Source organism: Dreissena polymorpha, chromosome 8 (assembly GCF_020536995.1).
Source record: "Dreissena polymorpha isolate Duluth1 chromosome 8, UMN_Dpol_1.0, whole genome shotgun sequence".
In the NCBI taxonomy this organism is placed as follows: Eukaryota; Metazoa; Mollusca; class Bivalvia; order Myida; family Dreissenidae; genus Dreissena; species Dreissena polymorpha.
The window spans coordinates 63100057-63125116 of NC_068362.1; the positions used below are offsets into that span (position 1 = coordinate 63100057).

General features: G+C 35.9%; 1 protein-coding gene across 1 annotated transcript; it reads right to left on the bottom strand.

Annotated features, from left to right (window-relative positions):
• Nucleotides 1-250: 250 nt before the first annotated feature.
• On the bottom strand, nucleotides 251-24322 carry LOC127841410 (homeobox protein EMX1-like). The gene is made up of 3 exons (XM_052370224.1): nucleotides 23495-24322; nucleotides 11199-11371; nucleotides 251-1491 (listed from the first exon to the last, which is right to left on the bottom strand). Exons 1-3 carry the CDS (start codon nucleotides 24042-24044, stop codon nucleotides 1309-1311), a joined length of 906 nt encoding a protein of 301 aa, XP_052226184.1. The 5' UTR covers nucleotides 24045-24322; the 3' UTR covers nucleotides 251-1308.
• Nucleotides 24323-25060: the final 738 nt, after the last annotated feature.

A 25060-nucleotide genomic window follows, 5' to 3' on the forward strand; every position in this document is an offset into this window, starting at 1 on the left:
TAACTGGGACATCATCTTGTTCACTTAATCTCTTTCTTTTAACTATGTCCAATATCTCATGAAACCAATACAGTTTTATATGTGTCAAGCGTATAAAGAAATAAATTAAAATTACCTTCGCTTTCTTCCAAAATGTAATCTACACACCTTTAATACAAGTTTCGGCATTTTTCTAAGCTTGATATCAGATATATATTTTTTAGTTTAATAAAACCACATACAAATAATAATAATGCAAAACACTTGAGTATGTATTTTATTATTTCTCATTATACGCACAATAAACAAAGATGAACATAAAACACATTTACTAGAGCAAACATCTTTCAACGTCTTGGGTGAAAACGAAACCAGAGACCGGAATCATACGGGCTAACTATAGTTATCGAACGTCTCGAAGTACAACTTCCGGTCGCAGTGTCAAATTTAAACCAAAAACAGCGGCAATATAGTGCATACGTTACAAAGACCATATGCAGCTTCTCTTCGGATCAACCATGGGAAACTTTATCGACAGCAGTATAGCCAATATCGTGACAGGCTAGTGTTGAAAAGAGAGTACAAATACTTATATTTAGCGTGTCGTCGAAAATCTAAAGCCAACAGCCTTGGATAATAGCTCTGACAGGTGTGTCGAGCTTCTTGACGTTTATTAATTCAACCCTTAGCCAGTGTTGTATTTATCCTATTATTGTCACATTTCCTTGCCTTTATTGTCAAAACAATACAAACTTAAATCGCTGAAGAAAAACAACACCACATAATGAAATCTAACTGACGTCATGAAAAGTAACAAAATGACGTCACTATAGACTGCGCGTGTGGAAATAATGCTAAGTTTATGCCACGGATGTTTCGTCGATGCAGGCGACATGATGGGATAAAACATAGATATAAGTAGCAAAATACAATCTTCCTTGAATGAAAGCATGAACGATTGACTCTTGAGCCGTGCCAGGTCCGTTTGACTCAGTCCAGACCTTGTCACAAATGTATATGTAAAAAGACGTTTCCACAGTCATTTGCATTTAGAGCATAATTACGACCACGTGACGTTTGTTGTTGTTGCTCCAACGGCGCTGGTCCCCTTCTGTTGACTGCAACGAGAGCTTTTTAGTCATTTCACTGATTGTGGGATTCAAGACTGCGAAGTAATATTAAAACTTAATTTATTTCCAAACGTTCAACTTTGACCATATACCGCGACTTCGTATTATCCACTACAGTTCAGCGGACACAACACGACTTCCAAAGTAATGTTCGTTTTCGATTCCGTCTCCCTCAAACAAGTCAGTATTAAACTTAATATCATTGCTTGTAAATTTCCGATGAGTTCGCAGTATGTGACTCGGTATTCGCGCTCCCGGAAGTGGGCTCTGGCTCATCGTCGTCCACGGAAATGTCACCGCCACCCTCTTCGTCATCATCGTCGTCATCGTCCGATTTGACACGTTTATGCTTCGTCCGACGATTCTGGAACCATACTTTTACCTGAAAATATAAATTTATTAGTATTATAATTTATTCAAGAAAACTTTCTTGGTTTTGCTTTATTAAAAAAAACGGTGAGCGAAGAATATTAGCTTGTAAACCCGCATAACATTGAAGCATGTCGTAACAAGATGCGAGCAATATATTTACATTCAGTTTAAATGTATACGCACGCTACCATATCTACTCACTAGCCGATTCCATCGCCTACATACGCACAATCGTAATCTTTCATTGGAATTTATAAACAGTTAGTTTTAATTTATACGCACGCTACCTTATTTAGTCACTAGCCGATTACATCGCTTACATGCTCACAATGGAAATCCTTCATTCACTCTCTTCTCTTGTCAATCACAATCCCATATTCACAGTTTTTTAATCAATCAAAATCCCACATTCCCTCTCTTTCTCACCCAAGCACATCCAACATTCACTGCCTTTTCCAATCGTTTCCTTCTGCACTACATCGCAATCCCACTTTCAATCTCTTTTCCACTCGATCCCAACCGCTCTCTCATTCAAACACTCATTTCTTAATTACTAACTCGCTTGTTCTTGCATTCATTTACTCATTCACTTACTCGCTTGTTCTTGCATTCATTTAATCATTCACTAACTCGCTTGTTCTTGCATTCCTTTAATCATTCAATAACTCGCTTGTTCTTTCATGCATTTAGTCATTCAATAATTCGCTTGTTCTTGCATTCATGTCATCATTCAATAACTCGCAAGTTCTTGCATTTATGTAATCACTCGCTTACTCGCTTGTTCTTGCATTCATTTAATCATTCACTAACTCGCTTGTTCGTGCAATTATTCAATCATTCACTAACTCGGCTGTTCTTACATTCATTTAATCATTCACTAACTCGCTTGTTCTTGCATTCATTTAATCATTCACTAACTCGCTTGCTCGTGCATTCATTTAATCATTTACTAACTCGCTTGCTCGTGCATTCATTTAATCATTCACTAACTCGCTTGTTCTTGCATTCATTTTATCATTCAATAACTCGATTGCTCATTTTTACTCACTCATTTGTTCATTAGATAATTACTACTCAAATCGCTCGATCATTTATTCCGTTTCTTTTTCTGAAAGACTCTCAAATTTGCTTATACCGCCGGTATAATTTAAATAATTAATTTCTTTCTTTATTTTTTATTTACATGAACTACCTCCCTTCTTTTTAACTAGTGTTATGTTTAAAACGTATTGTGTAGTATAAGAACGTTAGAGAATAATTATTTCGCAAATTAAACCAGTCCGGATAAAAAACAAACTGATAACATTACAAACATGTTTATGTCCCACAGTTGCATTCGAGAAAAGCGACTTGATTGACTTGGGTGTCTAACCTTCAAAGTCGTAAATCATTCAAAAGAGATGGAAAACTTTTAACACCTGTGTATCTTTTCTCGAAGCACATACAGTTTTCCTATTACCGGACCCCTGCTGATGAACGTTTTGAGATAATTACCGGGTGCTGTTTAAACTGATATTATCACGCAACGGCCATCAATTTAGATGGGGAATAAATAACCGATTGAAAAGAATCATTTACCCGTTTATGCATAAAGACATACTGCGGTAAGAGTGTCATCCTTACAGGCGATAATCCGCCTTGATTCTAAATTGCATTGTAATGAAAAACAAAATTTAGTGTTTGAGAGAAGTCGCATCGCGGTTCTTGCTTTTTCAGTGATTTTGAATGGAGTGACACTTGATGGTTGGATGCTTAGCCATGTGGTGGGAATAATTTGTAACATTATGAGACATACACAGAAATGATCTCGTGCTGAGGTATTGGAGACACTTTCTTCTGTACGATCTTATGCGTTTTGAGTATGCGCACTTAATGTCCCGTTTGCCTGCCGCCGTTGGACGCCGTTGTTAGGGCGTAAAAGAGATAATTTGGCTTCTGCTTTATTAAGCATTGATACGGCCTGATTACACAGTCATTTTGTTCGCTAACTAATTGCCTTAAGCTCGAGATATAATATTTAATAACTATGATGATCTGTAAATGTAGGCACATGTAGTTATATCTACATTTTGGGACGAGTACAATCCACAAGCACTTTTCAACTGTCAATTTGAATGTATGCTTATTCATTTATAATAGTTAATTCCGGTATTTTGATTTATTTACTCATTCGTTCGTTCGTTCGTTCGTTCGTTCGTTCGTTCGTTCATTCGTTCGTTCGTTCATTCATTTATTTTTTTTTTCATTTATTTATGTATTTAATTCATTCATCCATTAATTAATTAACTAATTAATTAATAAATAAATAAATAAATTAATTAATTCATTCATTCATTTCATTAATTCATTTATTCATTCATTTATCTATATATTTTTGAATTTTCATTTATTTCCTTTTAAAAGGAGCAAGTTCATATCCGTTAAGCCTATTCATTTTGGTACAGATTTAATCTCAAATCATCATGTTATAAAACATATGTGATATTCATATGTTATATTACGTAATTAAACGTACATGTAAATTAAAAATTTCATAATTGTAAAAAGAGTCGAGTACAGTACAAGTGCACTCCTGTCTTACTCCAATTCATAGCTGATTACAATGAATGCGATACAAAGCGATTTAATAACAGTCACATACGATTACACCATGGCCCTGACATGTCTGACAAGCCATTGGGTGAGGGTCCGCTAGCGGGAAATTCCAATTTTCCGCGCAGACGACCATAAAGTCTGGAAACTGTCTTTAAATTATTAAGTGAGCAACTAAGGAAGCAGACAGATGAATATATGAAAATGTGATTGAATGAGCAATTGAGTTCACGACTGAATGCGAGTGAATAAACTGAATGAAAGACTGAACGGTTAAGGGAGTGATTGAGTAAGCGAGTCGACAGACGATTGATTTTGACCAATTAATACATTAGTGAGTGAGTGATTTAGTGATTGAGAGAGAGAGAGAGAGAGTGTGTACGTGAGTGAGCGAGTAAGTGGCTAAGTGAATAAGTTCACTGAGTTAATACGTGAGAGATGGAATAAGAGATGGAATAAGTGGTTAAGTACATTAAAGGATGGGCGATTAATTGGAACAACTGAACACAAATGATTACGTGAGCGACAAGGCGCGATATTGCTGTAGCAACTGAATGAATGACTGAGTGATTGAATGGAAAATAACGTGGATAAATGTGTTAGCGCTTCAGTGTGAGTGAGTGTGCGGTATCGGTGGCGATTGAGGGATTGTGTGAGTGAGTGACTGATTGAATGATCATGGACGATCATGGGAAACTTAAACAATACAAATATTTGATTAGTAACACCTCATTAAACATGTGGGGGCCTTCGGCAATGAATTTTCACGTTGCCAAAAAGTACAATAAATAACGTTGCTGATTGTTTACCGCCCGGATTACCTGTCATTCCTTCGTTCGAGTCAATAGCTTATCACGGTAACATTTAATTAGGCTCATTTAAATCAATTAACGCGTGTTTGAAAAATGAATTGCATTGTTATGAACAATGAGGACTGTAGTTCAGATTTCAATGTCTAATTTTGTTATTGATTACAATTGTTAAATGTCTGCATGAAAAGTCACTTTAGTTCTGCTGGGTAATTTTCTTTAGATATGACGCCTCTAAAGGTATACTTAAGTGTATGCCACAATTACTAAATACAGAGCAACTTTTCGCATCAACGACTTTGCTTTTCACGGAAACAATACCCCGAATACGAACTAATTTAATTACCGCCTTTTCTTCCGTGATTTGTAGACATACCACCCGTGTGATAACCCGTAGAAATACTTCGGCCGCGGAGGAAAATAGTCCGTATCAGTTGACAACTTCCGATCCTTATCCAAGCGCTTGTGCGATTTAGTGCGATCATTTGCTCCGGTTTGTAACGCCGCACAAAGAATATAGTCCAATATTTTGTCGTCTGAAAAGACTTATCTTTGACATAAGACAGGCGATATATGCTTAATTAGCGCTTCAATATCTCTGATTCAAATATATGTTAACAATGAAGTTCATAATTTTATTATGTTCTTGACTAAGACAATATGAAGCTATTTTCAAGCGTTGACCCTATGTCCGCTCACGTGTGTTCCTACGCGTAAATGACAAACAGGCACTAGCACATCTAAGGAACGCACCTTAATTTGACTTAGCTGTAACGATATTTGTAGTATGTGGGTGTTTTTCCGTTCATTAAAGGAGCCTGTGCACAGATTTTGGCATGGCTTGAAGTTTGTCATTAAATGCTTTATATTGATAAATGTAAACATTGGATCTAAAAAGCTCCAGTATTATACAAGAATAAAATTAAAAAAAGAAAAAAAGAAACCCTCAACTGAGCTCGAACCACTGACCCCTGGAGTAAAAGTATAACGTTAAGACCACTCGGCGATCAATGCTCATACCATAAGTGATGTATTTTATACATTATATAAGCAATCCTCGTAGTATTACAAAATATAACGACAACAACAGAACTCTCCAAATTATTCAATCGTTTCGCGTTGCAACGCTTTATACATTGTAATTTCAAGGTTTTGAAATCTTCAAAAGATGCATATGATGGATATTTTAGAGCATGGTAAATGCTCAATATTATTGTTTCCTCACAAATATCTTAACTATAACGAAAATTTGCAAATCTGAAACATTTTTTTTATTAATTTTGTCAATTTAGCAAAACGTGAAAAGGCCCCTTTAAAGTAACATCAATTCTAAAATAACGAATGGTGTATCAAATGTTTATTTTTTCTTGTATATTGCATGACCACACATTCATAACAAAACGAACAACAAAAGCAAAAACGCAAATATTAAATTGTTTATGCGAAATTAACAGCCACTTTGTACATTTATAACAAATCTAATTCTCTTCTTGTCACTGCTAGTACATACAAGTAAATGTATCCGCTTTCCATAAAATGAACGGTCCGTTTTAAAAGACATTAAAAAATACAGGAACAGCAACCGATTTTTTTTATATCCGATGTAAAACAATCTGAAACACATTTACTTAATTCTAATGATTTGTGAATCACCAAAATTCGTAGCGCAAAAATGATACAGATGTTTATCTTCAATAACATATCAAATCGATTGGCATGTTTAATATTTATAATCGATAATAGTATACTTAACCCATTTATGCCTAGCGTCTAGAAAAAAGGCCTTCGCAAACAGCGTAGACCCAGATGAGACGCCGCATGAGGCGGCGTCTCACCAGGGTCTGCGCTGTTTGCTTAAAGGAATTTATGTAAGAAATATTCTAAATATAGAAATAAATATACCAGAAATCCCTAATTTTGGAAATAAATTGATCCAATTTTGAAGGATGGGAGAGTCCACTAGGCATAAATCGGTTAACCTTTTTTAGTTTTTGTTAGAATTATTCATTAAAAGTGCACATATTTGTACCATGATTCTGTCGGCAAAATAATTGAAATTCAGTTTTCCCAGAAGGAAAACAGTTTTCTACGTTTTTACAATTATACTCGAGAAATGTTATTCTTGATCCAAACTATGCAAACAGTTAATCTAATTGCGTCAGCTGCATTATTTACTTGCGCCAAGGTTGACTCAATGCTGTCAAAGATGATGGTATAATTATTTCCTTTTATTAATTAAATGAGCGAGCACGTGACAATGAAAACGCTTTTCAAGGGCTGTAACAGTTGCAAAATTAAAGGAAAACATGGATTCTATAGTAAGACGATTGCTTGTAGGGATTAATGGAATTAAGCATCACAAATGAGCCTTATGCGACCCAAATTAGTTACTAATTAAGCCTGATTTCGTTATTGATTACAATTGAAAAGTGATTATAGTGTTTGCGGTTAAATGAGATACTTTACTGACATATTTTGCAGCGACAAAAGACGGAACACAGTCTGTTGCCATGTACATGTGGTGAAGCCATTTTCAGGGATTATTTTCTTTATCGAATCGCACAAAAGATTCCGCGGAAAATTAGTACGCGTGGTGATTCGGATTAATGTCCCAAGAGGGCGTTCAATGATAGGACTCTCACAGACGCTTGTCCACGCATCAGCGAACTTCTAAAAGCTACTAATCTCTTCAGGAACGATTCCAAAGAAATCTTGGACAAAAATTAGCCAGTATTCCACGCAAGAACTTTCAACTCGATATTTTATCTCTCGCGATCGTCACTTCGCTGACGTGATGACTTCATCGGGAAATTTCAACTGTTTGTTAAGTGATGGTGTTATTTATGATAATTGATCCTTAATTGAATTTAAAGGGTTGAGTTAAAGCGTGGAATTGACTGAACTTCCCTGGTCTTAGGCCTATCATAACCCCCAAGGTACGGACAGTCACGGTATTTGACCGTACCGGAAATTGAAGAAATTTAACAAATTGTAAAAATCGCAAAAACGTGACAGAAACATGGCCACGTTGATAATTTAATGAAACAATCACGGGCACTTTATGGCTTAATTGTGTTTGATTTCATTCCATTATTTGGAAATGTTCGTCGTTTTGTTTCACATAACATTGACAATTGAAATTAATTGCCACTCATGCTAACAAATTGCTCAGAACGAGTTATTCATTGAACCCATTCAATTTATTTTCAGTGTTCAATGACGCTTGGGTACGTTAAAGTACGGTGACGCGAGCTTTCAACGTTATTTAGGCACCATTAATGTTTTTATTTATATGCGAGTATTTCACTTAATACCCAGCTTGCTTGTGAAAACAGTCGGATAATAAAAGTACATGTTAAAATAAAATAAAAGGTTCACAAAGCATCTATTGAGTCGCGTGGTCGTAAAGACAACAGAAAAAATCAGATATTTTCTATTTAAAGAAATCTTTACTGCATGCAAAAAAAGTCAGGACAAGGGTACGTTTGATAAAAATGCTTAAGAAGAAATGCAATATTTCCTTCCTTTTCTTTCTGTCCGTTCCTTGAGTTATTTATTGAACGGACATCGGTAATTACATTCTACTTTAGTTTGTGTATACCCGACTATTTTACAGATATTTGCGGTCGACAAAAGCTTTGTATTTTAAATTTCCATGTCTTGGTTGTCTTTTTAATACAAGAATATAAAATCATCGGCGTATGTAACATATGTATGTGCGAAGCTTTTCAGTTCACATATAAAACAAACACAAATCTGGCACTAAAGTGCGATCCCCGAAGAAACAATTACAAACCAATGAGAGTGTAAGGTGTCGTGTTGTTCTGGTAGGACACACTTTTTTGCGATTTTACTTTGTCGTTTTAGCTCGTGTTAGGGGTTTTGAAAGGCGCCATCAAGCGGACACGCCAAAAGGACAAGTACCTTTATTCTGGCGTATTTTCGTGTTGGCGAACTTTAACCCCGCAAGCACACCAGAAACATAGTGCAGAAACCAGTCGCCATACGTAAAGCGTCGTGCGATGGATTCATTTTTTTAGCTAGAGCAAGCTCATAAAGTGCGTAATCACGTTGGGCAAACTGATGCGAAAACAAGGGTAAACCTTGATTTTAATGCGGTCCAGAAATTGCCGGAAATTGCACAGGATTTATCTCCAATCCGATGCGACATGGCCATATTAAGTATCAGTTCCATTACAGCTAATTGTTTACATGCGACAATGACATGACTTTCAGATTTAAAACACATTACGGAGCTTTATGGGGTAAAAATGTGATTGCACTAGTATCTCGAGTTATCGACCATTATGACAGGTAATAATTGCGAAACGGTGCGGTGTGGTATTTGCAACCATGTCCTTTATGTGCTTAACTGTCTATTGAAATTGCAATGGGGCCAGCGGAATTCAAAAGAATCCATTGAAATTTTAGAGGCATATAAATTGATCAGCGGATATTATCTTTATCATATTAATGAAAATTACCAAGAGAACACACTAATCGCTGACATTGCGTCCACATCCGTCGATGTTCATCCATTAGTCGATGGGTTGATTGACTCGGGCATTCAAGGGGTTTTAAGGTATTTTCAAACAGTTCTGCTAATTCAAGAAGTGCCAGCAATTGAATATAATCCATAGAAAGTCTCACTGAATTGCATGCAATTCCAAAGGTAATTAACACCAGCAATTATTCTAAATTCCACATAATATTCTGGAACGCTTTTTACCGCACTGTGCGGTATAATTGTCGAACGCACAATGACATGGCATGTTTTGATGATTTCTATGTCTGAATAAAACTCAGTGTATTCACACCTTACTGAGCAAATGCAGTCTGTTTATTATGGTAATCAGTTATTAGCAGCAATTTCCTACCATTATCTTGTCTATTAGAAGTGCATTTTTCTGCTCCTGCTTTGCAATTCAATTTTTACCCGCTTTCAGTGCTTTGCCAGAGTCTGGAGTACAAGGAAAATAACAAACAACAACATTGGCCCAAATGTGTTTGTTTAAATAAATTATTTAAGTAATTTAACCATAATAATTTTAATGAAAACCCCCGATACAAATATTACAGTTAGCTCAACTAAGATGTGAGGAAAAGATCATTTATCGAGCACGATACATTATTATATATTATAATAAATTTATTATATAACTTTATACAAGAGATTACAAGTCATAAGTAATGGAACATTTCTGTAATGAACTTTAATTTGTGTTTCTTTCCCAAAACTGACTTCTTATAACAAGAAAATGTTTCTAATGCAATTGTAACAGGAGTTTAGGCATGTTAAAGTCACATAAATTCTCAAAATCAACGAATACGTCGTAAAATATTTCGTAAACTTGAGTTGAACGATCAGTGTTCCGTATAGCAATAGCCACAATTTCAACGCTAGATGTGGTATGGTAACATTGATATAACGAAACAAAAATGCTCGCTTTTATTTTTATCATAATATATTACATGTGAATTTCCTGCGAAGATATCCGAACATTTACGAGCAAACTCGGGATTGGCTGCGGGCAGCGTAGGAAGCACGACGCAGTTCTCACGAGCTGCCCGAAGCCAATGTCGCGTTCGCTCGTAAATGTTCGGATATCGTCGCGTGAAATTCACATCGAATATATTGTCACACACAAAATAAAAAGCCACACCAGACCACATAAAGCGTTGAAATTTTGGCTATTGCTTAAAGGAATACTGACTTTAAATGGATAAACTTTATTTAAAGAAATATTTTACGAAATATTCGTTGATTTTGAGTAATTATGCGAGTTTAAAAAATTTGAACAGCTGTAATTGTAAACTTAAAACACATTTATAAAATTAACTTTGTAGCAGTGAATGTGCTCCCAGCAAGTTATGTCCCCTTAATGCTTTCAAGAGTAGAATGTTGCAATTGTAAATTTGGAGAGTAACCTACATTTGTTCAAGGGAGATTTACTTGTAAAAAAAGAAAGCAATTTGTGATCAGCCAAGGCTAAACAATGTGAGTCAGAACAATCTTACCTTCTGAGTTTTGAAATTCGACTCATAAGCAAGCTCTTACATAATTAGGACAAAATGGCGATTTAAAAAAAAGAGTTTGTAACAAGCAATTCCCAGTCGGACAACTGCAAAAGCAATAGAATGCGACCAATTCAATAGCATCTTAAGTGCTGAAGTGCTCCGCTTTTATGAAACTGGTCACTTTCGCCAACCATTGGAGTGACACCTTTTCCTTTGCGATGGTTGGCAAATAAATTAAATTCAATAATTTTTCCAAATGGTTGTTTCTCCAATGAAATAGTAGAGTGTAACCAGTTACCTGGGTTTCTGTGAGGTTCAGTTTCGAGGCGAGTTCCTTCCGCTCCTGACCGACCACGTAGTGATTCTTCTCGAACGCGTGCTCGAGCTTCAGAAGCTGGGAGGGGGAGAACGCGGTCCGGATGCGCTTCGGCTTCCGGTAGGGATGGAAAAATAGTCCGCCGTCTGGATGACCTGCAAATATGAGAATTATGTTAAAATTTGTTTTTGTTGAAATACTAGCGCCAGGAGTCCCTCTGAATAGAAGAATTATGTGAGGTTTTGTGTTAAAAAAATATCTGAGCTATTCCCTATGGAAAAGTTGAGGAGCTAAAAAGAACATCATCATCATCATCCTTATGCAAGTGTTTCAGTTACAATTCTAGTTATCGGCACATCACCACTAGCGAAAATGTGTTCCAGCGACAATTTTGATTAACAAAATAGTAAACGTTCTGTACAATTCACGAGTTGCTCGGTCATTACAATAGTGATATGCCGATGGGTAAACACGATACAGGAAGGAACACACGCACAAAACATCGAACCGCAATGCAATTCTATGCCATTCTTGTAAAATTTCACTAAAAATTTCTCACGATCGAATCTGCAAATGTCTTATTTTGCGATTCAAGATTACCGCGGCGTTTCGCCATATACTCAGCTCGAATTTCACGAGTGTTGTCGCCAAGTCCTCTCGGTTTTAAAACAACGACGACCGTCTCTGATTGCCAGTATTTACGTGCGCTCGATGCGGGCAATTAACATTCAATTAGGACCAATAACCGTTGGAAAGAACAGCTGAAACCTGTAATTAGTGGAGCGATTACGATCTGCCTTATAGAATCGGGAGTCAAAATTGAATTTTTGATTTCAATGCGCTTTAGAGATTGGTTACCCTCAGGAGGCCCGGCAAAGGGCTGTATACACGATTTACAAGCGGAGTCTACATCAGCCTCTGGTCTTCTCGTCATTTGGTACGTTCACATATTCTAAACCCATTTATGCCTAGCGGACTCTTCCATTTTTCTAGATTGGATCAATTTATATCCAAAATTAGGGATGTCTTGTATATTTATTTCTATATTTATAATATGTTTTACAGAAATTCCTTTAAGCAAACAACTCAGACCCTGATGAGACGCCGCATTATGCGGCGTCTCATCTGGGTCTACGCTGTTTGCCAATGCCTTTTTTCTAGACGCTAGGCGTAAATGGGTTAACAAATATTTCAGCAATATTACGGACGTCAGTTAATAAACTCGTACTTTTCCTGGGTAAGGTTTGTCAACACGTTTGCGGTTCCGCAAAAGACTCGTATTTCCCTCTCCATAGTTTTGTTAATAAGTTAACATAAACAATTAAATTTAAGTTTTTAATTGACTATAAACAATAAGTGGATACTGCCGAAATATTAAGTAGTTTATCCAAATTTCCAGAACATTAACGAGTGGAAGCGCGAGGTGCAAAGAAGTGTAGCTTTGGAGTGCGTGTGATTATTTGAATGATTTATTAATGGACAGACTCAACTGTTAATTAAGTAAATAGCAAATTATATTTAATTCTGGTTTGTCTCTTATATCGAAATACACATTAATAATATATTTTAGTTTTAATACACACGCATATTGTTTATAAGTTTAAAATGTTTAAAAAAAACAACAACAAATAAACTGATGCACGACTCATTACATTGTAATAGTTTTCACATATGAAGATGTTAGCCCTAACATGTTTTATCCTAACATGTTTTTTCGAGCATGTTGTTTTACCTAGCATGATTTTCCCATCGACAAGCGCCCTTGAGTCTATGAGACTTTACCCCTCCCACTCCTCAACATATAATCGCGGTGGTCGGTCCCACAAAACAATTACCCAATGTGGAAATTGAATTCTATGACCCATGGGCGCCTTATCTGCGATCTGGTTTCTTTCTATATCGGCGCTTTGTTATAATTACTGCTAATTTTCCACGGCCTTTAGCTGAATGAATAGATTGAGACATCAGATACGGTGCTGACAGAAATGGCAATGCTAGAGTTTGCCAAAATCTGAACTCATGGATCCTGTATGTATAAAGCTGTGTGTATATAGAATCCTGTGAACTATGAGTCTTTGGAATAGTCTTTATAAGACTAATTAATTATGTTTTATAATATAACGATTATATGTATACTTAAATTGTAAGTTTAGATTATGTTCTTGTAAGCTATGAATCTGTTACGTTTTTATATCGATATAAATGTAGAGATCATCAAAGTATATACAGAATTTATTAAAAGTTGATCATATGGAACATGTACAATAAATGTAAAATGCACAATGTAATGTGTATGTCTTACGGTTATATTGTATTTAACGGTACATACGGCAATTATATTAATGATATTTATTTATTCAAATAATATTTACACAATTTGTTCTTGACAACAACCATATGTGATATGGTCATACTTACACCTTTGTTTTGATAAATATATGTGTCCACACTGAATGTCTTTATTATATATTTCATATTTCGTAGCACAAATAATACGTGTATGCAATAAGAGAAAGACCAAAATAACACTCATAATATGAAACAGTTAAACAATTTATATATATTATTTATATTAACAATAACACATTGTGTGATCAAGGCATAATATGATGTCATGAACATGGCATTTAGTCATGGGATAAATTCATGTCGTTGGTCAATACAATAATGATGCGATATCATCATTATTTGTATTCGCAATCACGCGCGCCCAGTTAAAAAGTATGGATTTCGTGTTCATTAAAAAAACAAGTAAATAAACTCCTGTGGGACAGTATTTCAATGACAATCATTAAATCCGCACAATGTGTGTTTACTGATCATTAAGTATTAATCCACACCAGAAGCTAATGAGGTTTTAATTGTGGAAGTGATGAATGTAGTTCTGAATTTTGATATGTATTAATTTCGCAGCCTCTTTCGAATCCATGAAACTAAATGCCCTATTACACTACCATAAATACTTAATACTCATGCTGACAATGTCAAAAAGGCGTCGTAATGATTTTGTTCGGATAATAACATTGAAACGCGCTATGCGAATGCAAAATACAACGTATTTTGTTTTGTACGTGGCGATCAATTAATCAAAACTTAAAATATTAATGCAACTAAGAACTTCTACATTATATTACGTTTATAAAATATCAATTCGTGTATTCAAATATTGATTTGTTGATTTTATTTATGTATCTATTTATTTATGCATCTATCTCTGAAATGTCAGCGTAAAGGACTGTTATTTTCATTAACGATTAAATGCGCATAGTTAATTACTCACTATATAAAATATGTTTAACTTGTTTCCATATGAAATCAAGTACAGTTCCATTTATATTGAAAATTATTACCTCTGGTGAACGTTTTATTATAAGTTTTAAAGGAAGTCCCGACACTTGCATTTTTTTTGGACATTTCAAACCCGGCTGATGCACATAATTCATTTAAACAAGACTTTTGAGGTGGCATCTTTATGTCGTTTTCAAAGGGCTTAATTAATTGATACCTATAAAAGTATTTGTGCATTTACGAGTTTTCCGGATGTTTAACTTTCGTTTCTCACGCTAAAGCTCGTAATTTAGACATCGCTAATAGTCGTTGTGTCATTTTCAATGAGTCGTGATTGTTGTTTATCGAACTCTTAACTTTGTGGTCAATTCCGAAAATGACCATTGGTCATTCCGTAAATTACACACACGCATCTTTGGATGGTCATTTCTTGACCCTCCCTTTTCGAATAACGTAAGCTCCGTGGAATAGACGATGTTCGATGTTTGTCTAAAAGCCGACTACTTGTCAATTTTCTAAGGATCCGAACGTGATATATGCTCCAAGCCTAACTATGGTCATTTACAGCGTAATCACCTTTGCCCAAGAACGTTTGCGTAAAACCTTTCATTAGCGGTGTTTGGCGCTATTTAAATAATGCTTCTTGAAACATCTTTATATTCAATTCAGCTTTTAATGGCATGCTATAGATGTTCACGGTGCTGTCAAAATGACCGCAGATAATGATGGCCTTTTCACCGCGCCTCGGTTACTTCAAACACCAGCGAATAACAGCCTATGACAGGCACTTGTAACATATTGCGCGAGGGGTCGCTGTTACGAGTTGGGGATCGGATCCAGCTGAGCGCGTTGATCATTAAGGGACCATTAAGTGTCGTTGTAATTGTTTGTAAATATTTCCCTGACTGTTGTTGTTCATAATTAGCCTGAGATGACCACAGCGTGTCCACTCTTGTGGTCGGCGGGTTGTCCACTACAGAATGTGAGAAAAAAACTGACCAGTGCTTTATAGTTGAAGATAAATAGTTATTTAAGCATTTTAAGTACCTTACAAGTGTCTTTTGAACGTTGTGAAATATGCCATACATTCGGCACAGAACATGATCGCTTCACCACGTCAAGACAGTAAAAAAGACGTGATCAGAACATCAGAAGAACCACGTGACCAGGATAGAAGCATCACGTGATCGGCCTTTGAAAACACATATATCCAGAATTTTGTCACGAAAACGGATCATAATTAAGAACAAATCGTAAATAGTAATGATAAAGTTGGTCGAGGATTTTTTAAGAATATAAAGAGTAACTTATACCGATATACTTTTTGAACAATACTAATATAAAAATGCAGTCACAGTACGAAAGCCGTAGGTTAACCCAAACTGTTTTATTCTCTGATCGCAAATTATGAATTGATGACGAACCATGCCACATATTTGTAAAATTATACAGGTTGTTTTCATAACAAGATGGCAAAGACTTCGTATGATGACCAAATGTATCTATGCACGCCCAGATCAACACTATGGTTTGATCCATTTGATAATTTTACAAATGGAAACACATCTTACTGGATAATTGTGGAATTCGACGGGTAGCTAACCAAATGGCAGAGAGATTTTTAAGATGACGAATGGTTGTGGTATATTCATAATTCTACCACGGCACGTGACTTGTTTTCTATATACAAAGAAGGAAAACCACCGTGGGTTATTACCCCGATATACCAACGGATATAAGTATGACGTCACTTTGATTGTCCGCACACTGTTTATGAATGAAGACGACGTCATTTGATTTTGATTGTTGTGGTGACGTCGCGTTTTCGCGGAATATTGGAGGACATTCGGTTAATATAATTCTCATTTATAACCGTTAAATCGCGGATAACTTATTAATGAAATCGTGTTAGAATCGAAATAATCTACGTGTAAGCGTTGGTTATTGCGGTAATAACCAACGGTATGTCGTTCCGATGCTTGTTATCAAACAACTCGGGCTACGCCCTCGTGGTTTAATTCCTACGCATCGGAACTCCATACCGTTGGTTATTACCGCAATAACCAACGGTTACCCGTCGATTATTTCTTAAGTAGAACTAAGCTAGATATATTATGTTATTTAAAAGTCACAAATTGCAGTCTAAGAACTGATCTCATCCCGGTTAACTATAAGACAATCAGGTAAAAAGAGACAATTAAATACAATAACCATTGACCTTTTCAATGGGCAAGTAAATAAAAACCCGTTTAATTTTGAAATAGATAAATAAAGCCAACACTATCGACGTACTTATTGAGATTTAAAATGAAACATACACACTGGTGTTGTGATATTTAATTAATATCAAACAATAGTTAAATAAATGAATAACTATCAGCAAATGAAACTTCGGATGATTCTATGGTATTATATTGTCAAAGAGATGATCAAGGAAAAGGGTACAATATACAAAATGACGTCGTAATGTTAACTTTTATATGTAAATTTTACATGCCAACAAATAACTCTAAAAACACAAGATTTACGAAACGATTTTTTTAGCGGGATCACAACATAACAGCTCTCGCTAAAAACGTTCGTAGCGAGTAACGTCGAGATATCGAGCGAATATTAATACGAAATAAACGCTCATCACTTTCTTGCTGATATGGTTGGAGAGTGAGCGGCATTTAAACAATTAAAACAAGCAAAAAAGGGTATATACTACGGCGAAAAATACAAGTCTCGGCATGTACGTCGCCATCTTGTTTGTCACGTGATAACCCCCGCTGTATATGACGGTATCAGAAAGAACGTACGGCCAAAACCTACCGTTCGATTGGAAATTGATATCAAAAGGAACGATTTGTGTTGTCAAATATTTCTATATTTGATAGTTTGAATTCTGAAAAAGCTACCTTTCGATTCGAAAGTTACATCACAAAGTGCGATTTGGTTTGTAAAACATTAATCCCAATGTCATCTAGATTTATAGCTTGAATGAAAAAACTACCTTCCGATTTGACAGTGATATCATTATGTACGAACTGGTTTGTAAAAACAACTATCCTAATTCATAACAACATTTAATAGCCAGAATTCTGAAAAAAGCAATGCACGATAAACCCATGTGTGGTCTGTCCGGGTCAATACAAACACGCGGCTTGATATCGGAGGCTTGCTTTCCAAGGGCCGGTCATCAATAGAAATCAAGCACCGACTTAGTTCCTCTGCAAACAGGTCGCAGTTGTATTTTCACCGCAGCAGTCCTTTGATGTTTGGTTTGTTTCAACTACTTGACCAAACAAGGGCTTTTGAATTTACCTTTTTACAAGAAATGGGATACAAATGAGATGTGTGGAGAGTAACTGATATTGCTTCACCGTAAAGTCTCTTAATTGATAATTTGCTTTTGATTTCTCGATGGGTGTTTAGTTTACAATTGGGCTTAGTCTATCGTCTTAAAGATTCCGAATGCTTCTGGCAGGATGGTTCAGCCACATTAAAGACACTCATTAAGAGCCTAAGCATATTGCCTTAATAAGAAATGCATACAATTACGGGCATAAAATAAACACTAATTGGCAAGGATTCCATAGCGTACTTAAGATCATCAGACATATATCTGAGCACTTGTAAAATATGCTAAACCGTTGACCAAACATCAAACGTGCGATGAACGTAATTTAAATATAACTGTAGGGTGATTTGGGTTTCGACCCTGGGATAGCAAATGTTCTACAAAGTCCAGTCTATTGCAAAACGTCCTCAATAAAACAGAATTAATCATTTGAAAACCGACTGACGAACTTTATTAGTTTATTGCAACACAACGCCATATGTAATAGTTTGCCATTTATATTGTGTAAGTCGACTGACGAACTGTGTTAGTTTGTTGCATCACATCGCAATGTGTACCGTTTTGCCATGTGTGTGTGTGTGTGTGTGTGTGTGTGTGTGTGTGTGTGGACCGTAAATATAATAAACGTATATTGTGTATTGTGTGATGACATTGTACTTGGACACACCATTATATCGAACAATGCTAAACATTCCAAATGAAAGGTCAACCAATACAGTTAACCCATTTATGCCTAGTGGACTCTTCCATACTTATCAATTGGATCAATTTATTTCCAAAATTAGGGATTTCTAGTATACTTGTTTCTATATTTAGAATATTTCTTACCGAAATTCCTTTCGGCAAACAGCGCAGACCCCGATGAGACAGCGCATCATGCGGCGTCTCATCTGGGTCTACGTTGTTTGCCAAGGCCTTGTTTCTAGACGCTAGGCATAAATGGGTTAATGAACGGCCATGGTGTCGCAACGGAAAGTCACTTGCCATTTTACAGTCGAACATCTAAATAAGGTTTACTCAGAATTATTGTTTTCTTTGTCTATTTACACTACTATGACTTAGGTATATAAAACATGACATTTAAAAAAATCACATTAATTAATGTTGATTTATCAAATTAAATTAACATACTCAGTATATTGTCAATATATGACATTGTAATCGTCTGTAATTGTATAGTATTAAAATGGATATAAAGACATTCTAATTTTGAAAATAACGAGTATTAATTACATGCCAACACGATGAAAATATAATTTGACAGAAGGTTAATAAGAAGAAAGAGAAGAAGAAGATGGAGGAGGCGGAGAAGAAAAAGAAGAATCCTCTGTCGAAATCTTGATTTCGGTAAATAGATTTTAATATACTTCATCAACATGTGCTTAATTACTGAAAATTGATCTACGATTAACGATATTATATTTTACGGATAATCCGTCGACAACATGCCTGATATTGAAGTGCCATTAAGATCAAAGACATGGCCGACAGGTGGCTAAAAAGATTCTATGAGATCGTTTTCCACTGCTTTCAATTGCAACGTTACTCTAATATTTAAACTGCGTGAAATTTGATCATAATTAATCCGCGGGCATTTAGCTTGTGTTGAACGTCAAAATTGTAAACTTTTATGCTGTACGCCTAAATTCATTTTTTCGATAGTTTATAGATTTATACATGGCGGGGTGAAATATATATTAGATATTCGCGTATTCTTAAACAATTATTTGCCTAAGGCTAAGGTAAACTAACAACGGAGTTATAGTAAGTACAATGCATTTGCAATTAATTTAATAAACAAGAGGGCCTGAAAGGCCCAAGGTATCCCTCGCAACATATGCTTTGTTTGAGGATGGGTGCAAATTGGACGGATGAACATAATGATAGATGGACCGGACACAAAAATGCCTATAGTAAAAAGCATTTTTTTCAAGATACAAAAGGCCATAAGTCTGTTTTTAACAGATGGTGTACAATGCCATTTGGCGTGCATCATCCTCTTATGCATATATATACTCATACCAAGTTTAAATGAAATCCGCCAAAGCACTTCCAAGATATGGCTCCGGACACAAAAGTGCCTATAGTAAAAAGCATTTTTTCAAGATAAAAAGGGTCATAAGTCTGTTTTTAACAGATGGTGTACAATGCCATTTGGCGTGCATCATCCTCTTATGCATATATATACTTATACCAAGTTTCAATGAAATCCGCCAAAGAACTTCCAAGATATGGCTCCGGACACTAAAAAGCATTTTTTCAAGATACAAAGGGCCATAAGTCTGTTTTTAACAGATGGTGTACAATGCCATTTGGCGTGCATCATCCTCTTATGCATATATATACTCATACCAAGTTTAAATGAAATCCACCAAAGAACTTCCAAGATATGGCTCCGGACACAAAAGTGCCGGACGGACGGACGGACGGACAGCCGGACGGACGGACGGACGGACAACGCCAAAACAATATCCCTCCGCCTCTGGCGGGGGATAATAAATAGCGAATATTCCTCATGAATGAATATTTTTTGTAAATGTTAAATCATTCGGGATGTCATATGGATTTCACATCATTAGACCAGCGTAATGCGAATATGGGTCTTACACACATCCTTAGTCTTAACAAATAGTTGCAATAGCTTAAACAGGGAATTGCAAAAGTCTCAACAAAGATCTAACAAAAGTCTTAATAAAACTCGCAATAGTCTGAACAAATATTGCAACAGTCTGAACAAAGATCTCAACAGTCTGAACAAAGATTGCAACAGTCTGAACAAATATTGCAACAGTCTGAACAAAGATCGCAACAGTCTGAACAAAGATTGCAACAGTCTGAACAAAGGTTGCAACAGTCTGAAAAGAGATCGCAACAGTCTGAAAAGAGATCGCAACAGTCTGAACAAATATCGCAACAGTCTGAACAAAGATTGCAACAGTCTGAACAAAGATTGCAACAGTCTGAACAAAAATTGCAACAGTCTGAACAAAGATTGCGACACTCTAAACAAAGATTGCAACATTCTGAACAAAGAGCGCAACAGTCTGAACAAAGAGCGCAACAGTCTGAACAAAGATTGCAATAGACTGAACAAAGATTGCAATAGACTGAACAAAGATCGCAACAGTCTGAACAGAGATTGCAACATTCTGAACAAAGAGCGCAACAGTCTGAACAGAGATTGCAACATTCTGAACAAAGAGCGCAACAGTCTGAACAAAGATCGCAACAGTCTGAACAAAGATTGCAACAGTCTGAACAAAGATCGCAACAGTCTGAACAAAGATCGCAACAGTCTTAACAAATATTGCAACAGTCTGAACAAAGATAGCAACAGTCTTAACAAAGATCGCAACAGTCTGAACAAAGATCGCAACAGTCTAAACAAAGATCGCAACAGTCTGAACAAAGATTGCAACATTCTTAACAAAGAGCGCAACAGTCTGAACAAAGATCGCAACAGTCTGAACAAAGATTGCAACAGTCTGAACAAAGATCGCAACAGTCTGAACAAAGATTGCAACATTCTGAACAAAGAGCGCAACTGTCTGAACAAAGATTGCAACATTCTGAACAAAGATAGCAACAGTCTGAACAAAGATCGCAATTGTCTGAACAAAAATCGCAACATTATGAACAGAGATCGCAACAGTCTGAACAAAGATCGCAATTGTCTGAACAAAGATCGCAACATTCTGAACAAAGATTGCAATAGTCTGAACAATGATCGCAACAGTCTGAACACAGATTGCAACAGTCTGAACAAAGATCGCAACAGTCTTAACAGGGAACTGCAACAGCCGTTACACAGATTTTTAACAGTCTTAAGAGGGAACTGAAATTGTAAAAGCAAGGCATTGCACAAGTCTTATAAAAAAGATCGTAGCAGTCGTAACGAAAATCGCTATAGTCTTAAAGAACATTGCAACAGTCTTTACAAACAGCTTTACAAAGGTGACCGTGTACATGCAGATCCATGCAACTACACATGCAAGTATGACTAAATATTTCTGTCAATATTTCAATTTATGAACGTCTTTGTTGTAATAACGATTATTCCATGTTGTAATAATTCGTAGAACATTTAATCTTACATACATAAACGATGTTCGGAAGATAAGCATAAGGCGTTTGGCAAATGGTCGACACAAAAATGGTATCATCATTATTTTCAAATATTTATTTTCATGATTTGTTTCTTGGCAATCTGAAGTGACGAAGTCAAATAAAGAAAATCATGTTAAAATGTTGATTAATATTTTCACAATATGTTTGTTCGTATATCGCTTCAAATATAAAAATACGGACAGTTACATAATATTGCATTCACAAAAGTTGAGGAACTAACTTGTGAATTTATACTTATGCAATTGTATAACCGAGTCTATTATTTAAGAATATTTCTAGTTCGTAAAACTATGCTTGCCAATAAAAGTGTGCGAGTATAAATAAATTTGATCATTCATTCATTGGTTATGCTTTTAGCTTGAACATTTGTGTTATAAAACACATGAAAAAAATGGCGTAACAAAAAAATCAGTTCTTTTTTTATTGTAGCATTGAAGTTATATATTATTACACCAGGAAAAATCACATACGCAGAAAACAGGATGAAAAATAATACTATATGATAACAATAAATAATACAGCATTATATAAAAATAAATAGGTAAATAAATAAATAAATAAATAAATAAATGAATGAATGAATGAATGAATGAATGAATGAATGAATGAATGAATGAATGAATGAATCAATGAATTAATGAATTCATGAATCAATGAATTAATGAATTAATACATTAATTAATGAATTAATTAATGAATAAAAATAAATCAATAAATCGATAAATCATTAAATAAATAAATAAATAAAAAACCACACAAACATGCATACAAACAAACAAATTGAGTAAATCTATATATCAATAAATCAATTAATAAAAATATGTGAATGAATAAATAAATAAACAATGAATATGTCTAATACCAGCAACAATAATGTTTTAGAAAAAAAAACGTAAGCAAAAACAACGACACAATAATTGGCAAAAATATCCTAAGATAATTTTACCACCCAAACGCGTTTCACTTATTTTTCATACACAACATGTGTTTCTACCTAATTAGAACGCGCATTTGCCATATAGCTGTCATGGCCGCACGAATACATAGTTTATTTTGCGGGTTTCTGAAAAAAATCTCGCTATTTCGTCGCAATTGATAAATTCCCCTATAACACGAGAGCAAAGAAAAAACAAACACACAATTGACTAATATTTTGACATCACGTTGTTTTTTTTGTAACAGACAAAAAATGATCTTTTACATAAGAAGTTGTAAAGTTTATTTACGCAACAATCAAACTAAAATAAATAACTTTAATTAAATGCATTTTAATAAATAAATAACATAGCATAGATAAGTTTAAATTTGACAAAAAATAACATAAATAAACCTCAACTAAACCATTAACACGGACAAAACCCATCCTTATTTTGTTGAAATTGCTTTGCGGATATAATTGGAGTAGTAATATATTACATCAATACAGGCTTTACACCGCATTGCAACGATTAATTGTCGTCAATTGGTCCAATTTTAAGAAGAAACTACCATAAATCAGCATTGAGATCCAGCTACTTACCAAAAGGGTACCCGAAAATTCCTGGCGTCTGCTTATTGAGCATCCAAGGCGGGTACATGCTGAGTGGATCCCGGCCCATAGCCGCCGCAGCGGCAATGAGACCCGGATGTGGGGGAAGGCCACCCGGAATACTTCCAAGCGGAGCCGCAAACTGTGTCGTAAAACTATGAAGGCCTGGTGGTGAGCCAAATCCTAAATTAGGTAGTCCAGAAAAGTTCGCAGATCCAAACGCCAGAGCCTGTGCTCTTAACGATAGGAGATCCGAGCCTCCCCTTCCGCTCTGAGAGTCTCTAAGTAACAAATGTTGAACATGTGCCGGAAGTGAAGGATGCAGCGGAGGGATGCGGGCGCCGACGGATTGGGCATGCGCTTGATAGTCTCCGTGTGAGGACGGTCGGTGGGGAGCGGCGTCCTCGGAGCTCTCGGCGTCGCTCTCGTCACCGGAAGATGCCGGCGGGCGGTCGCTGTCTTTCCGCATGATTGAATCAATGGAGAACCCGTTGACTCTCTTTGGGATTGGCATCACAGGAGTGACTTTCACCGAGCTCATTTCAACTAACAGATTGAGCACACTAGAGTTTATTTACTGTAAATCACACGTCCTCGATATTACGAGCGAGTATCCTAATGCAGTCGCATCGATGCGTCCCTAATACAGCAGCGTCTTTTAAATTCCCTTTCCGATTGCTTCCCTTAAGCACACAGTTATCGAGAAATTCAGAGATTTCGATTTCAAATAAAAAGTTTCACAGAATGTGAAAACTGACCCGGGTTCTTAAATCGAACAAAGCCGAAAAATGAGGCTTAAAGTGTAGGAATTGACCCCACGGGCGTTTAATAGAAAACGGGGTGTCATATAACACGGCCGTGAATAAAACGCAAGGCAATCTTTTCATTGGTGGAGGTAGAATAATAAACATTGACAGACTTGGTTAATTGCTGCCTTCGGTCGATAGGATCGGGCGAAGGGGGAGTTACGCACAGGCGGGCGCTATCCGCGGCCAGTCGCTTAACGTGCAAATATTGCGTTGTGACTTTTCGCGAGTTAGTACAAAGCAATAGGCGAAATCTGATTAAACAGTTTCCTATGAACTAAAACATATTGATCAAGCGTTATTGTCTGCTATGCCACTGATTTGTTTAACACTTTTGTTTGGAATTTCAGGGTTTGTGTTATGGGTTCATGCATTTGTTTACTAAGAGCATCGCCAATGTTTAATTGGGGATTAATTTTAATAAGTGTTTATTTCGCGCAAATAGACACTGGTCTTTTTGATGTTGCAACACGAGATAAAAGGAATTATTTTAAAATCATAACGCTCTTCTCTACAATCTGCCAGCGCAGAACAACGTCTGACAACATGTTGAGTGCAACTTTCATCATTCAAGTCCAAACTAAAATTGTGAGACTATGACAATTGTATATATTAAATATGAACATTTACACAAACACACACAAATAACAACTGAATATGGATGATGGTTATGTTATTTAGATTAGTGTGTACCTTTGTTATTAATTTGGTTATAATCAATTTAAAAAAAAACGAGTTAAAATTGTGTTTA